General features: G+C 37.7%; 1 protein-coding gene across 3 annotated transcripts in view; it reads right to left on the bottom strand.

Annotated features, from left to right (window-relative positions):
• Asap (ArfGAP domain of ASAP) overlaps positions 1–15,808 on the bottom strand; it is a 673,774-nt gene that overhangs the window by 597,032 nt on the left and 60,934 nt on the right. For all 3 annotated transcript variants that reach the window (XM_090375988.1, XM_090375990.1, XM_090375989.1), the window contains exons 5-6: positions 8,472–8,546; positions 8,311–8,360 (exon numbers count right to left, since the gene is read on the bottom strand). In XM_090375988.1, coding sequence (XP_090232114.1) covers positions 8,311–8,360; positions 8,472–8,546 — 125 coding nt within the window. The remainder of the gene's footprint in view (positions 1–8,310; positions 8,361–8,471; positions 8,547–15,808) is intronic.

Here is a 15,808-nt window from a genome sequence, read left to right as displayed (position 1 = left end):
AAATGTATAATAATTTATTTGAAGTATGAAAGGGATTAACAAATGATGCCTTTTCCAATGAATAACAATTGAATTGAATAATGAATAAATTAATTATGAAAGTGTCGGGAACAATTCTAATTTTTATTAAAATAAAGATGTATTTGAAAGTCAGTTTTTACCTACTAATGGCAAATGCTGGTTCTTTTCTCTCCATATCCCCCCCTTCCCCCCACACACTACAGCTTCCTTCTAGTTGACCAAAACATGTAGAGAGGACCACCAAACAAAAACTAGTGATCTCAGCAACATAGTAGCCTCCTCACTTTACCAGCAAACTCCAATCAACCATTTCTCCATTGCTAGCATCTATTCCTTTCTGTGGTAGCATGTATCCTATGCATAAAGTCAAATCTTTGACTTTCAGAAAAAAGAAATTATATAATTTTTATCAGAAAAAAAACAGGATACTTCAGTTTTTATTGCAAAAAAAAAAAAAAAACAAGAAAAGAGTGGGGCTTTTTTTTGTTTTTTTTCTTTAATCTACAATCTGAACTTGATGCTTCAAATTAAATTTCACTGACAAGCTAAGCATTTTACATTAAGATACAGTCATAGAATAATTTACCAGTACAAAATTGCCTTTAAACATGACTGCACATACAAATTTTCTGTTGGCGGATTTCTTTACATATTTTCTGTTTACTGACTGATTATCAATGCTTCAAGGAAAATACCATTGCAAATTTGCTCTCTTCAGAAATGTTGAACCAAAGTTTTGTTTACAATAGCCCTAGTGCCTATAATTGTCTGTCAAGGACATTTCCAAATTTTCATCAGAAAGAGATTGGAACTGGGTGTTGATTTCTTATTTTTAACTGGTTGAATATCCTTTTACACAATATTGTTACAAGAAATTATTAAAATGCCAAGCATAATTTGAAATAATTTATTATATTTCAAGTTTCCCTCTGCAATTGCCAATTTCCCAAAAAGACCACTGTATATCAATTCTTTCTTAATAGCTTTCAGTAGGCTTATACACTAAAACAGAGAGAGAGAACTGACACTGCAATACGTTTATTGCTTCATCTATTTCACATTCAATGATAATGTATCATTGAATGTGAAATAGAAACATGCCTGCAAAAAATTCAAATTTGAAAATCATCAAAAATGTGTTGCCAATTATTGAAATTTGCTACCTCAGAATTTATAATGGCATCATTTTCCAGTGGGAACTTGTGCTCCATTGTAGTCATATGCAGCATTAAAGTATTTCTGTCTTGCTACACAAAAGAAAAGAATCAATGATATTGTTGAAGGTATATATCAGGCTTAATGTCCAAGTTTTCAGATGATACGACGGTTGGCATGGTTTTTAATGACACTAATGACAGTACGCTACTGCAACAGGATCTAGAAAAGTTGAGAAGATGGGCTGAGAGGTAACAACTGAAGTTTAACGTCAACAAATGCAAAGTACTGCATATGGGTAGTAGTAACCCCAGAAAAATGTACCAACCATGCGGTACTACACTCAGGGAAGTGGGGAGTGAAAAAGACCTGGGGGATAATTGTGCAGTGAGATATTAAGTTTGCTGAGCAGTGCAGATGGGCTGCCAGAGCAGGTCATGGAGTCTTGTCAGTGATGTACAGGAATTTTGCTAGCAGGGACAAGGAGGTGATTATCCCATTGTACAAGGCAGTGGTCAGGACAGACCTTGATTAGTGTGTACAGGTCTGGAGGCCTCATTTTAGGAAGGATGTAGTGTTGCTAGAACAAATACAAAGAAGGACAACAAGATTGGTGAGAGTAACAAAGGGGTGCTCTTATCAAGAAAGGCTTAAATTCTGCAAATTGCAGTGGCTGGAAACTAAGCAACTGTGAGATGATCTGATTGATGTGTATAAGGCCTTGAACGGGTTGAGCAAGCTCAATGCTGATGGGATTCTTCCTCTTGCTCAGATTAAGTACCTGAAAGGGCATAGATTCAAATTGAGGAAAGGCAGTTGTAGAATAGATGCGCAGAAATTTGCCTTTAGCCAGTGGGTAGTTGATTGCTGGAACAGACTTCCATCTCTTGTTGTGGAAGTTTCTAGCGTAAATAAATTTAAGGCTGAGCTTGACAGGCATTTGGAGTGAATGGATGGGTAAATGGGAGATTTTTTTTGGCTGATGCTGCATAAACTTGCTTTCTTGAATCATATGCCTCAACTAATGCTAATGCTAATATGAATTCCATATCTCCTATCAAGTTTAAGTAATATATATTAAGTTATAACATCATGTTTGCAATCTCTAAGTAAACCGATGAGCCAAAACATTATGACCACCTACCTAATTTGATGATGGTCTTTCACGTGCAGCCAAAAGAGCTCGTACCCGGTGAGGTATGGATGCTACAAGATTTCTAAATGTGTCTTGTGGTATCTGGTACCAACACGTAAACAGCAGATCCTTTAACTCCTGTAAGGTCTGCGGTTGAGATGCTGCAGATCGGAGTTGCTGTTCCAACACAAACCACAGATGCTCAATGTGGTTGATGTCTGGAGATTTTGGAGTCCAGCGCAATACCTGGAAGTCTTCCTCATGTTCTGTGAACCAGCCTCGAACAATCCGGGCAGTTCGGCATGGCGCATTATCCTGCTGAAAGATGGCACTGCTAGAAAGGGAGACCGTTGCCATTAAAGAGTGTACCTGGCCAGCAATGATGTTTAGATGTAAGGTATGTTAGTGTCTAAGGGCTCCTGGGATTTCTCCCATCTCCGCAGGTGTACATTGTATCGGGCCAGAGATTTGAAGGTGTGTGAGGGTCATGTGCAGTATACTGTGTTGTGTCCTCTGTTCTTCCGGTCTATTAGCCACCAAGCCCCTAGTGGGACCCGATGTTACCACACCATGCCACGGGGTGGCTGATCGGGATACCACTGATCCTAGAGTACTCTGGCGGGTCCTGTCACCTACTTTCGTGGGATTTCAGTGGCTAGGACCAGATTTGAGAATGAGATGATCGCTGTTTCTTGTAATTTTAACAGAGCGTAGGGTTGTTCAACGATAACTTGATCTAGGGCCTAATAGGTTGGGTAATAATTTTGATGTTTTCAGATTTAGACCCGTGGAGCATGACAGAAAAAAAAAAAAAAAACACGTTGTGTAAGAGAAAAGTAAGGGGGAGGCAGAAGACTGGAGGTTGAAAACAGAAGGAAGGAGCTGACAGGGAAGATGGCCCCTGCAGACAGTGTGGCATGCTGAATGCCTCACCAGAGGAAAGAGTGGGGTGCCAGGGGATTAAAAAAATCACCCCCACACAAAAAAAAGGAGAAACCCATTGTGTTAGAGAAAAGTAAGGGGTGGCAGAAGACTGGAGGGTAGAACACAGAAGTAAGGGCCAATAGGGAAGGTGGCCCCTGCACACAGTGTGGCATGCCCAATGCCTCACCAGAGGGAAGAGTGGGGTGGCGGGGCAACACCCCCTCACACAAAACAAAAAAAAAGAGAGAGAAATTCCCACAGTGCAGGGTAGGTATGGCCAGCACTGCTGGTCAGAAAGAGCTGACAACTTGGTGGAAATCAGAGTGATGGCTCCAGTGGGGAAAGGTCAAGTCCAGGTGTCATTATTGGGACTCCTGGTGAATCTGTGTCACATCAAGACTGAAGACTGGTCCAGTAGTCCATGATAATGAATAGTGGGGAGGTCAAAACTGGGAGTCTAAGATAGGATGGTCAAGTCCAGGGACCGATGTTAGGTCTCTTCTTGATGAGATGTCATATCCAGTGGGGAGAAGTTGGTCCAGGAGTCAATGATGAAGAATTTGTCAAGGTATGTGAGGACCCTGTCTTTGATTGCACCACTTATGTTGTCCCATCTAAATGGGGAGACCAATCGACTACTCGAAATGTAGGGGTCAAGTTGGGTTTTGTACTCCGGATGGTTTGTTGGTCAAGTCTTGTGTGAGTTTGGTCCAAGGTGTTAGCATCCAAGGCTCAGCAATGCGCAGCAACAATTAGCAGCCATGGTTGTTTTGACCTATTGAGTCAGATACTATAGTGGTAATAGCACTTTCTGTCTGGTGAATAGGTCCATTGCAAATTGAGTGAGGGCTCGGTAAGTTTCTTCATTCTGTAGGGTGAGGTGGTCTTGATTTTGGTAGTTGAAGTGCAGTTTTGTTATTAGGATCCTTCTTAAGTCCTCGTGGATTTGGGAACACCTTGCTCACCTCGTGAGCAAGGTGCTCCCACGTCTGATCCTCTCCACAATGGCAGTGGAGCGAGTCTGTAATTCTGAAGTCTAGTTTTTTCTGAAAGGAGCCATGTCCAGTGAGAAGGTAGGTAGCATAGAGTCCAGGTGAAAACCAGCCAGGTGTGAGGGGGTAAGAGGCCCTGACATCTGGGAGGAATCATTTGGTGACAGCAGTGCTAGTTGAGGTCTGCGATCTTTCTTGCCAGGTGTCTGTTAGGTGTTTATTAAGTCTCTTCTTTTCAGTGTTTCTTTTATTTGCTGGGTCAGTGGTGAAACAGGGGCAGGTAACTGCTCTTCCTTTGGCTAATTAGTAGAGCAACTCATGACAAACAATCTCCAAGGCCAGGGGAGGAGATCCAGTGAGGACCTGGAGTGCATGGGTGCTGACAGTGCAACAGGCACACAAGAACAGGAGGAGAAGAGAGCACTGGATAGTTCCTAGGCACATTCTGTTTACAACTGTATTGGCCTTCTTATACCAGACTCCAGAGGAATACCACAGGGGCTCAATCTGGTGAGTATGGGCTTGGCATACCCAGGGTCCTGAGCTGGATATCATCATTCTTCTTTTTCTTGATGATTCCCTTCTACTTCTCTCTCTCTTGGGGTAATTCAGAAATTTTTTTTTTTTTTTGCCTGGTGCAGCATAAGCCTCAGGCTTCCTTGCACCATATGGCTAATAATAATAATAGGCGATAACCGGGATGAAAACTGCCTTATAGAAGAGAGGGAGAGAGCATTCTCTTCTTCAAGCCCCAGTCCTTCCGGGCAACTCTTGAGACTTGGGCAGCATACTTCCTGATCTTAATCCTGAGTTGGTCTAGATGAGGGGGTGAAGGAAAGATTTTTATCTAAGATCAAACCTAGATATTTACGCTCTATTTTTAGTTTGACTGTAACACCGTTGACCTTGATTTAGATAGTTGAAGTGCAGACACTGGCAAGAAAGATCGCAGACCTCAACTAACAGTGCTGTCACAAAATAATTCCAGTCATTTGACTGTAACACCGTTGACCTTGATTTGGGGTGGTCTTCTTGGATCGAGGGTACTTTTCGGTAGGATCAAATTGGTTTTCTCCGGGGAGATCTTTAGGTTATGCTCTGCCCAAGCTTGAAGGGCAGAGATGGCCTGGGTGGCAGTCACTTCCAGTTGGGCTCTGTTATTGGCAGAAAAGAGAATGACCAGGTCATCCGCATAGGCTTGGGTCTGTACATTATGATGTTTAGATAGGTGGTAGATGTCAGAGTGCCCGGCACGTGGATGACTGGACCCAGGGTATCCCAGTAGAACATCGCCCAAAGCATGACACCACCGCCGCCACCAGCTTGTTTTCATCCCACAATGCATCCAGGTGCCATCACTTCCCCATGTAAACGACACACACGTACCCGGCCATCCACATGGTGCAAAAGGAAACATGATTCATATAACCAGATGACTTTCTTCCAATCAATCAAACTCCAGTTTCAATGCTCGCATGCCCATTGTAGGCACTGTCGCCAGTGAACCATGGTTAGTATGGTCACTCAGAGCAGCCTGCAGCAACGCAGCCCCATTTTCGGCAGGTTTGATGTACTGTGTGTGTGTGTTGTGACACTACTCCTGTCACCAGTATTCCAATTACTGGCGAGTTGCACCACATTCGACCTTCTGTTGCCACATACCATCCAGGAGAGCCTTCACTCACCTCAAGCATGGATGAGTCACGGTCGACCAACACCTCATTGGCAGTTCATGGGTTTTCCCCTCGTCGGACCACTTTCGGTAGGTACAAACCATGGCTGACCGTGAGCACCCCGACAGCTGTGTCATTTCGGATATGCTCTGATCCAGTCATCTGGCCGTTACAATTTGACCTTTGTCAAACTCGTTCAAGCCCGCTGCCTTTCCCATCTGAAGAACAAGAGTAACACTGATTAATGGAGCTCAGCATCAGGTGTTTTTTATAGCACGTCCCGACCCGGCAGTTTCTTCGATTTGCATGACTCGCTGGTCATAATGTTTTGGCTCATCGGTGAAGGAGGGCACTCAAGTAACAGAAGAGAACAGTCGGTGGACTTTTGGCTGCTGTAAACGGATAAGTATTTTTAATTTTTTACCGTATTCTTTGTTTATTAACATAATGTTTTAATTAACATACATTGTGTTTTACAGAGATATTAAATAGGTTTAGTAGCATTCGTTAGCTTCTTATTTTGAATTTAACCAGCGATTTTTAGAAGTTACGACTCCAGGTGTTGGCACCAATATTGTTGAACTAGTCGTCATATTGTAGTCGAAAACAAATAGTGTAACGTATATATATATATATATATATATATATATATATCTCAAACTGATAGCAAAAGGTATAAAGTAAAACTAGATAGTGTAATCTTTCTAAAACAGAACATGATCTAGCGAAGGAGGATGCCTTTTTGTGTGCTAGGTGTCTAGATTGAATTTGTGATAATACCGACAGCTGGAATTCTGTGAGTTATTGTGGTGAAATGAAGACATATCCTGTAACCCAGGCCTTCTTGTTACTGTGCCAAAACACTCCCGGCATGCATTTGTTGACCTTTTGTTGTTTAAATACTATGGGAGTATTAGAGTGATACACAAGCAAAGTCAGCTTAAAATTTCAAGAGGCATTGGCACCCAACAGAAGAGTGAGCCTATCTTTCATAGGCTTATGCCCGGGTAAACTAGCCTCATCCTTAGTGATGTACGTGTTCCTGGGCATTCGTTTCCAGAAGAGGCCAATTTTGTAAATGTTAAAAACCTGCTGGGAAAGATCAACAAATTTCAACACTTTTGATATTCACCCTTTTTTTTGATTTTTGAAGTGCTCGAATCAGCCTCTGCTGGCTTTAAAGTCTTCAAAGCACACTGCACTGCCAGTGGTTGGTGGAGCTTGAAGATTCAGATCGTCACAGAGCTGAAACAATCGTACAAGTCATGTTCCATGTACCACACATTGAACGATAAGGTTGTTGAACAAAAACAAAGACGCTAATTAGTTGAGAACAATCGTACGAGTGATGTTCCATGCACCACGTGTCTGAGAATTTCCACCCATGTATCATTCCAGCTATATCGGAAAGTTATCCGTACCTGCAAATATCATCCTTAAAATAAAAGATTGTATGGATGGTATATCGGTTCCTTAGAATATCGGATGTCGATGTCATCGTAAGTCGAAGCTCTACTGTATTACATTTTGTTTTTCATATATTTTAAGCAAATAGACTAGAATACCTGATGGCCAATTCATTACCTAGAGAGAAACAACAATTCCGTATCCTTATTCACAAAATGTTTTTTAAATTTTGAAATTTAACAGAAAAGCTATATAGTTTTACTGCGTTTTTTGTGAAAAAGACATTATGTTAGTTGGGTAAACTGGAGAAATGGTCAAAAAACAGTTTGCATCATAAATTTGGAGCATCACCGATGCTTATGTTACTTTTATGTTAAGCGCAGCCAGTTTTATCATATAAATTCTAAAGTTTAATTTAATTACACCCTGTACTTAATTTATTTACAGCCTCTGGAAGAGGTCGAAGTGTCAGTATATTAAATTTCTAACTAATTTATGCATATTACGTTCTTTAACTAATGAAAACAAATGGGATTTTATCAATGGATAATCGATTTGTTCTGATAAAAACTGAGAATCAACTGCATTTTTTTTTTTTAATGCCTGTAATTGTTGATTTCTCTACTGCAAACACCATCAAATTCCATTTTCTGAATTATATTTTAACAAATTACACTATAAGTCATAAAAAAAGAAATGAAAAAAACTTGAAATTATGTTTTACTAAGTGATAATGTTAAATGAAACCTTTAGTTGAAATTTAAAAATTCATTATTTTTAAAATATTTTAACTAATGCAAAATAACTAACACATTGAACAGAAAATTACATGGATAACAATAATTCCTTGGCTAGTTCAGATAAACAACATTTCAGACAATTCACATAGGAATTATCAACATTACACTGAATACATCTGAAAATCTAGGAAAGATCATAAATTATGTCAATGACTTCCATTTAATAACAAAATAAGCATATATAAAAATTTTACATGTCTTACATTTTTGTTTCATAATCTCTCCAAGCTTTATCAAATGGCTTCTTCAAGTCCTGAAATTCAATAAATATAAATAAATCCAGCAAAACTCTACTTTCAGAAAGATCAAATAAATTCAGAAATGAAAAGGAAAAAAATATACTTATGAATTCTGACAATCTTACCCCTTTAACGCCTCTAAGATCTCCCTTTAAAAGATTATCAAGTGGAAACATTATTATGTTGTTTAGGTTTTGCATCTAAAATAAAAAAAAATAATAATAAAAATTATAAATATCTGTAGAGCATAAAAATGCAATATGCTTGGATATTTAGAGCTTCTGTTTACACATAAACACACAAAAATTTGTGTTCTTCACTCAAAAAATTCTGCTTTTTGAAGTGATCTCTATAGTACAGAATAGAAATAAACATTCTTCTTTTTTTTTTGTAACAATTATAAAATAAGCTGCTTTTGACTAAACTTATAATGGTCATGAAAATGTCAAGTAAAAAGCTGTACCAAGCAAATTTGTTTTTTTATCTTTTAATTATTTTTTATAAAATTCACATGAGCATGCATACATTTAAATAACAATAGCATTTAAAAGAGAATACACTTTTGTTCATAAATATATCCTTCTTATAATAAGTAAAAATATTAAGAAAAAAAATACAATTTCCTAGTTTCCAAACACAGCAATTTGCAGAACCGAAGTCTTTTGTAGTAAAAATATCCTTTTGTGTCCTTGCCTAATCTGCTCGCTCTTTTCTGCGCCCATTTCAAGAAATCCACAACTTTCTCAAAATGAGATTTCCAGACCTGTATGCAGTACTTAAGATGTATCCTAACCATCACATTATACAACAGGATAACCACATCCTTGTCCCTGCTGACAAAATCTTGTACATCATTGACAAAACCCCCATGAGCTGTCCTGTCTGCATTGATCAGAGAACTTCATATCAGACTGCATATCATTAACAGGTCTGCTCAGTAAAATTCATGTTGCTCTGTACAATTACCTCTAGATCTCTTTATTTCTTCACCGTCTCAAGTGTGGTACCACCTAATTTGCATGTCATTCTGGGATTAACCTTGATTTCAAAGTATTAAAACCATTTCCCTAAAGTGCCACTTCTCAGCCTACCTTCTTAAATTTTTCTAGGTCTTGTTGGAGCACTATGACTTTATTCTTGTCATTAACCATCCTGACAACCTTTGTTTCATCTGTAAACTTAGACAATAATCTTGGCATGCCTTTATCAATATCATTAATAAATACTGAAAATGGTAAAGAGCATAGCACTGAATCTGAGGTACTCCACTAATAACTTAAATCCAAGAAATTCATTGCCCATTTATAACCACCCTCAGTCTTCTGCCACTCAACCATTCCTTTATCCATAGCAGTAACTTATCACTAATGCCACACTGTCCTAATATTACAGCAGTCTTTCAAGCAGAGTAGAGACAAAACTTTACTGAAATCTAAGTATATAATGTCAGAATTATTTTTTGCATCCAGTTCCTTTGTTACTGCATAATAACAGTTAATCAGACTTGTCAGATAAGATCTCCCTTAAAAAATCCATGCTGTGATTTCCATATAACTCTATTCCTATCAGGATGAGCCCACAATACTCCTTTAACCACTAACTCCATTATTTTCCCTAAAACAGAGGTTAAGCTTATGGGTCTGCAATTACTCTCTTTGCCCTTTGATCCCCTTTGTGAATAAGAGAGACATCTGCACATCTCCAATCTATAAGTAGTATCCCTGAATTCAAGGATACTTTCATAATTAGGGCCAAAAGCAAACTTATCTTTCTTCTTTTTTTTTTTTGCTTCCTTGAGTTTATTATCTAAAAGGCTGCCACATTATTAAATGGGGTTTTGTTTGATATAGTTCAGTAGTTTTATAATTTTCAGTCCAAGAAAATTTCAAAAATTTTTCCTTTAAACAGTCATCCATTTAAACAGTCATTCCTTTAAATAACCATCATTTACTCATCCAAAATCTTCAACATTTTTTTTTTAATGTTATTATTATTTTTTATTATTAAGCCCAGCTTTATATACAAAGGATAAAATCACCCACCAAGAATCTATCAATGGCAATATTTGATATTACTCTTTGCCAAAATAATCTCTTCTAATGCTGGCTTACCCTTGACAACATAGAGCATTTGTGTTATCTGACTATCCCACAAGTGGGGTGAAAAAGCAATACCAGATAAACCAACCCTTACAATCCAAGTACTTAAATCACCACTTAGCTACCAGTGATATTTCTTAAATTTCATTGCATTCAATATTTGAGATGCTCTTGTAGGTTTCCTTCATACCAAAAGAATGGGATAGAAGCACTGATGGATATATTTACTTTATAAATTAATTCAGACAATTCATGAGAAGCCTCAATTATTCAGCTTTCTACTGAAATCCAAATTCTTCTATCAGCCCGTTTATATCACGCGGAACACGTGCACACAAAGATAACCTTGCATATCATCAAATATCAATGCTTTTTATTTTGGTCTTTCTCTGTATTACAAAAATTTTTGTTTCACAAGATAGCAAAATTCCATTCTTGCAAAGCAACAACTGGATATTCAATTTTATTTTTGCTGCCACTTGAAACACCTGAATTTTTTTCAAATTAAAATAGTAGCCTTAATTATGACTACTTTATTCATGCTGTATCATAAGAGGAGCAAATGGCATGCTCATCTGTTTTTCTTTCTTTCATTCATTCAATGAAGTTTACACAGCATGATATGAGACATACATAGTGCCTAACTTCTGTCTTGTTCTCAAAAATATCTCTCTCTCTCTTGCTCTCCCTATCAAAGTGGTGATAAGCATTTAGTAGTAGTAGTAGTAGTAGCATGTGATGCAAGAAACCAAGTCAGCCAAAATATAAATAAAAATTACACCATTCCCTCCAAATTCCTGTCCAGTTCCTCCTTAAATTTATTTAACCTATCAACTTCCACAACGACAGATGGAAGTTTGTTCCAGCAATTAAGCACCTGCTGGCTAAAGGCAAATTTCCACACACATCTACTCTACATCTGTCTTTTCTTAATTTGAATTTATGCCCCCTTAGGTTCATAATCTGAAAAGTGGAAGGATCCCATCAGAATTCAGCGTGCTCAACCCATTAAGGGCCTTATACACCTCAATCAGATCACCGCGCAGGTGCCTAGTCTCCAGCCACTGCAATTTGCCAAACTTAAGCCTCTCTTGGTAAGAGGATCCCTTCATTCCCCTCACCAATCTTGTTGCCCTTCTCTGTACACACTCAAGCAAATCTACATCCTTCCTAAAATGAGGCCTCTAGACCTGTACGCAGTATTCAAGGCATGGCATGGCCTGATCATTGCCTTATACAGAGGAACAATCATCTCTTTTTCCCTGCTAGCAAAATTCCTATATATCATTGACAAAACCCCATGACCTGCACTGGCAGCCTGTCTGCATTGCTCAGAAAACTTCGTATCTGACTGCACAATTACTCCCAGGTCTTTTTCATTTTCTACCACCTTAAGTGTAGTACCACACAGTTGGTACGTTTCTCTGTGGTTACTTCTACCCATATGCAGTACTTAGCATTTGTCAAAGTTAAACTTCAGTTGCCACTTCTTAGCCCATCTGCCCAAATTTTATAGATCCTGTTGCAGTAGCACACTGCCATTACTGTCATTAACAACCCTGACAACCATTATATCATCTGCAAACTTTGACACAGCCTGATATACCTTCATCAATATCATTGATAAATATACAAAACAACAGTGGACCCAACACCGAACCCTGTGGAACTCCACTAATAACATTAGTCCACGAAGAGCAGCACCCACTGATTACCACCATCTGTCTTCTCCCACTCAACCATCCTTTTATCCATTGTAGCAACTTACCCTTAATACCATTCTGCTCCAATTTGTACAACAGCCTTCCATACGCAAGTGCCAAAAGCTTTCCTGAAATCCAAATACAGTATATATGATATCAAAATTATTTTTTGCATCCAGTTCCTTTGTAACCACATCATAATATCCTATCAAATTTGTCAGACAAGACTTTCCCTTAACAAACCCATGCTGTGTCTGAATCATTGCTGCAGTCTTGTCTAGATGATCCCGCAATGCATCTTTAACCAGTGACTCCATTATTTTACCCTGAACAGAAGTTAAACTAACTGTTTAACTTCTGCTCCGGGTAAAACTAACACTTCAAAGTCATCAAATTTACTTACTATACTTCTAGCATTGGTATACAGCACCTATTCCTATACCTAGTTACCCTGACACATCCCATATACCCACCTGTTTCACGATGACTGCCGTCAGTCCCCGAAACTCCCAGCACCCCTCGCTCCAGGTCACTACTTATTCTAATAGAAGTTGTGCAAGAATCATCTTCACCTCTGCCTGCAGCTACTTTTAACCTTTTAGTTTGTGAATTCTCGCAAGCTCGTAGTTTTCCGACCCAACTAACATGGCCTTGATAGCATCAGCAAACATTCTTACACCCTTTCTATTTAATTGTATCCCATCCCTGTAGAAGCAGTCTCTCCTGTTAACAAGCACAGACCACGATGAAAAATATTCTACCCCTTGAGCCTTGCACATTCCCTTCAGGGCCGAATTGATTGACAAGGCTCTCATCATGTCGTGTCTGGGCAGAATTGCAGACACTTTCAAATTTAACCCTGACTCACGACTTTTTTGCAACACTGACCTATACTTGTTAAGTAAATCTGCACATCTCCTACTCTTAATGTCATTGGTGCCAACATGTACAACAATATCACTTTTTGTGCCCTTAAAAGATGATATATGCTTTACAACGTCATCAACTTTTGCCCCTGGCAGACATACCCTGGTTCTGTTCCATCTATCCTTTTTACAGAATATATTCCCCGTCTCACCGACAATAGAGTCACCAACAATAACTAGTTCCTTTGGGACCAGGGCATTCTGCCTTGGAGATTGCCGCTGTGTTGACTGATGCCCAGGAGTGAGCTCTGGCGTTGAGTTGGGCAGCTGAGAGCTTGATGGGCCCCTCATATTAATTTCTTCGAGGGCATCTACCCTACATCTCAAGCTCTCATAGATGCCCAGTAGAATGCTGAGTTGATGCCTAATTTCTAGACACTCTCTGCACCTGGCAGACACAAAGACATCCTCCTTGGCTAGATCATGTTCTGTTCCAGAGAGTTCAGCAAACATTTCACAAGTTGAACATTTTTTTAGTTCTGTGATGCATTGGAGAATCGCCCCGCTCAGTTCTCCCCTGAGTCACAGCACTCCTGCCACTTTGTGTCCGTTGCTTTGCTGCTCTAGTCTGGGGCATGATATTTTAAATTAACTAGATCAATAAATTTAATTAATTAATTGTCAATACTTTGCTATCTAATAGAATCCTAAATGCAGTGATGCGTATTATGCTACATAATTATACGTTAGAGCTACGTAGTTACCACAATTAAAAATTTGAATTCCCTACTACTCTATACAAAAACAATGGCTGCAAGATTCGAACGAAATAACGGTTTTACGAATATTAAGTAGTAATCTACAAAAACTCTTTATCTAAATTAAAAATAAAAATAACCAGCATAACTATAAGACTACGTATAAAGTACAATATAAAATAACAATTAGGTAAATAAAAAGGCAAACACATCACTTTTTCGGAGCCTATAATTCACAGCTGTAATTTTTAAAGAGAGTCAGCATTGTAAAGCATATGTTTCAAGTGATTTTGTTATAGTCTAATGCTGATTTGAATAAAAACATAAAACATTGTCCAATGAATTCAAACAGCTATGGTGATATCATTTCACCAGACTGTTTATCAGGAAACAACTTTATACAAAAAAATATATATATATAAAAATAAAACACATAAAAGACTCAAATGCACACAGATGACTACTGAGGGCTAATATAAACAAACATGTGTTATAAACGTTCTCATAACAGATGACTCATAATTATGAGTCATTCCTACTAATGTTTTGCTTACATTCAGCAAAACAGCAAAATTTAGAAAAACAGCAAAGCAGGAGTAGAGCTTGTTTTCTAATGTTATGAAAATCAGTTAATGCATTTTTTTTTTCCTAAACTGGAGCACTGTAGATGTGTCCTGACAGAGAATTAATAAAATTTGTTTTGTTTTATGGTACAATCTGGTAAAAATAAGATTTCTTTAGATGTTTAATTCTACCCTTGATAAAGCACAATAAAAAAAAAAACATTAATTCAAAATCTTTGCAGGGGGAGATTATAAAAGAAGTGTCATTTTTAACCAATTCTATAATGCTTATAAATATAGTTCTACACAGGAATCTCTTAATAATGAACTTAAGGAACTCTCTACAAGACTTTTGAACAGGGGATATACATTAGGTACAATAGAGCATATTCAACGACAGGCGAACAAAAATTAGAATCGGTTTCACTTAATAATAAAAACATTACACAAAAATATTTTATTAAAGTTCCTTATGTACAACAATGGTATAAACAATTCATAACTATTTTTAAAAACTAAACACAGTATTGAGGAGGAGGAAGAATACTACAGTTGTTAATACGGAATGTACCAACAGTCTATAACATTGCATGTGGGGAATGTAACTCTTTTTATATTGGTTCTACCCAAAATTATCTTTCAATGTGACTGCAACAACACCAGGTATCCGTAAGGGCAAAAAGAACAGTTGCATCTGAACTTTCCTTTCATGCCATCCACGAGAACCATATGTTTCTTTTTAAAGAGGCAAAAATAATTAATACACAATATGAATATACAAAACTCCTAATAGCCGAAACACTTGAAATGAAGTTAAATCCTAAAGCTATAAATGTACGTAGACCATACACGATTTCGGATTTGTGGACCTTTACGTGCATGTGTAAATAACATTATTTACATTGGTTAATAAAAATAATCTCATCGCGGTACACTAAATTGAATTTTATTATTAGTATAAAAGAGAGTGGAGATTGTTAAGTGTCACTTTACTTCTTGTGAGCACGGACCATCCCGAAATAACTCTATCCCTTATTAAGAAGTTTAGTCTAAAATATTTTAGTAAATTTGACAACTGTCTTCAGTTTCCTGTCCATTATTGCTGGATAGTTTAGTTTGGGTGGGTTGATGTACATTGACTTCGCTTTGTTCTTCCCTTTGGCAGTGAGCAGATTATGGAAATTGAATACGGGATTATTTTTAAGAAACCCGTATATATTAACAATTTTAAATCATAATATCGTGTCATAAATGTTGTTTCATATATTGTATTAATTTGATGTGAGTGTCAGGCAGAAGAACTTCCTATAAAAAGGCATCAGTTAAATATCTTATATTTTTCAAATAGTATCAAAGTAGGAAGGATTGATATGTTTGGCTGTTATATATTTCGAAATATAAACCTAATAAATTATTAAAATTTCAAAAAATTTTTATGAAATATTTTTATATAAGCAATCATAATAACAATGC

The sequence above is a fragment of the Mastigoproctus giganteus genome, chromosome 6 (genome assembly GCF_048544385.1).
Source record: "Mastigoproctus giganteus isolate SK-2022 chromosome 6, ASM4854438v1, whole genome shotgun sequence".
In the NCBI taxonomy this organism is placed as follows: domain Eukaryota; kingdom Metazoa; phylum Arthropoda; class Arachnida; order Uropygi; family Thelyphonidae; genus Mastigoproctus; species Mastigoproctus giganteus.
The sequence above is the reverse complement of the archived record's forward strand: the minus strand, read 5'-3'. Positions and strand labels throughout refer to the sequence as shown.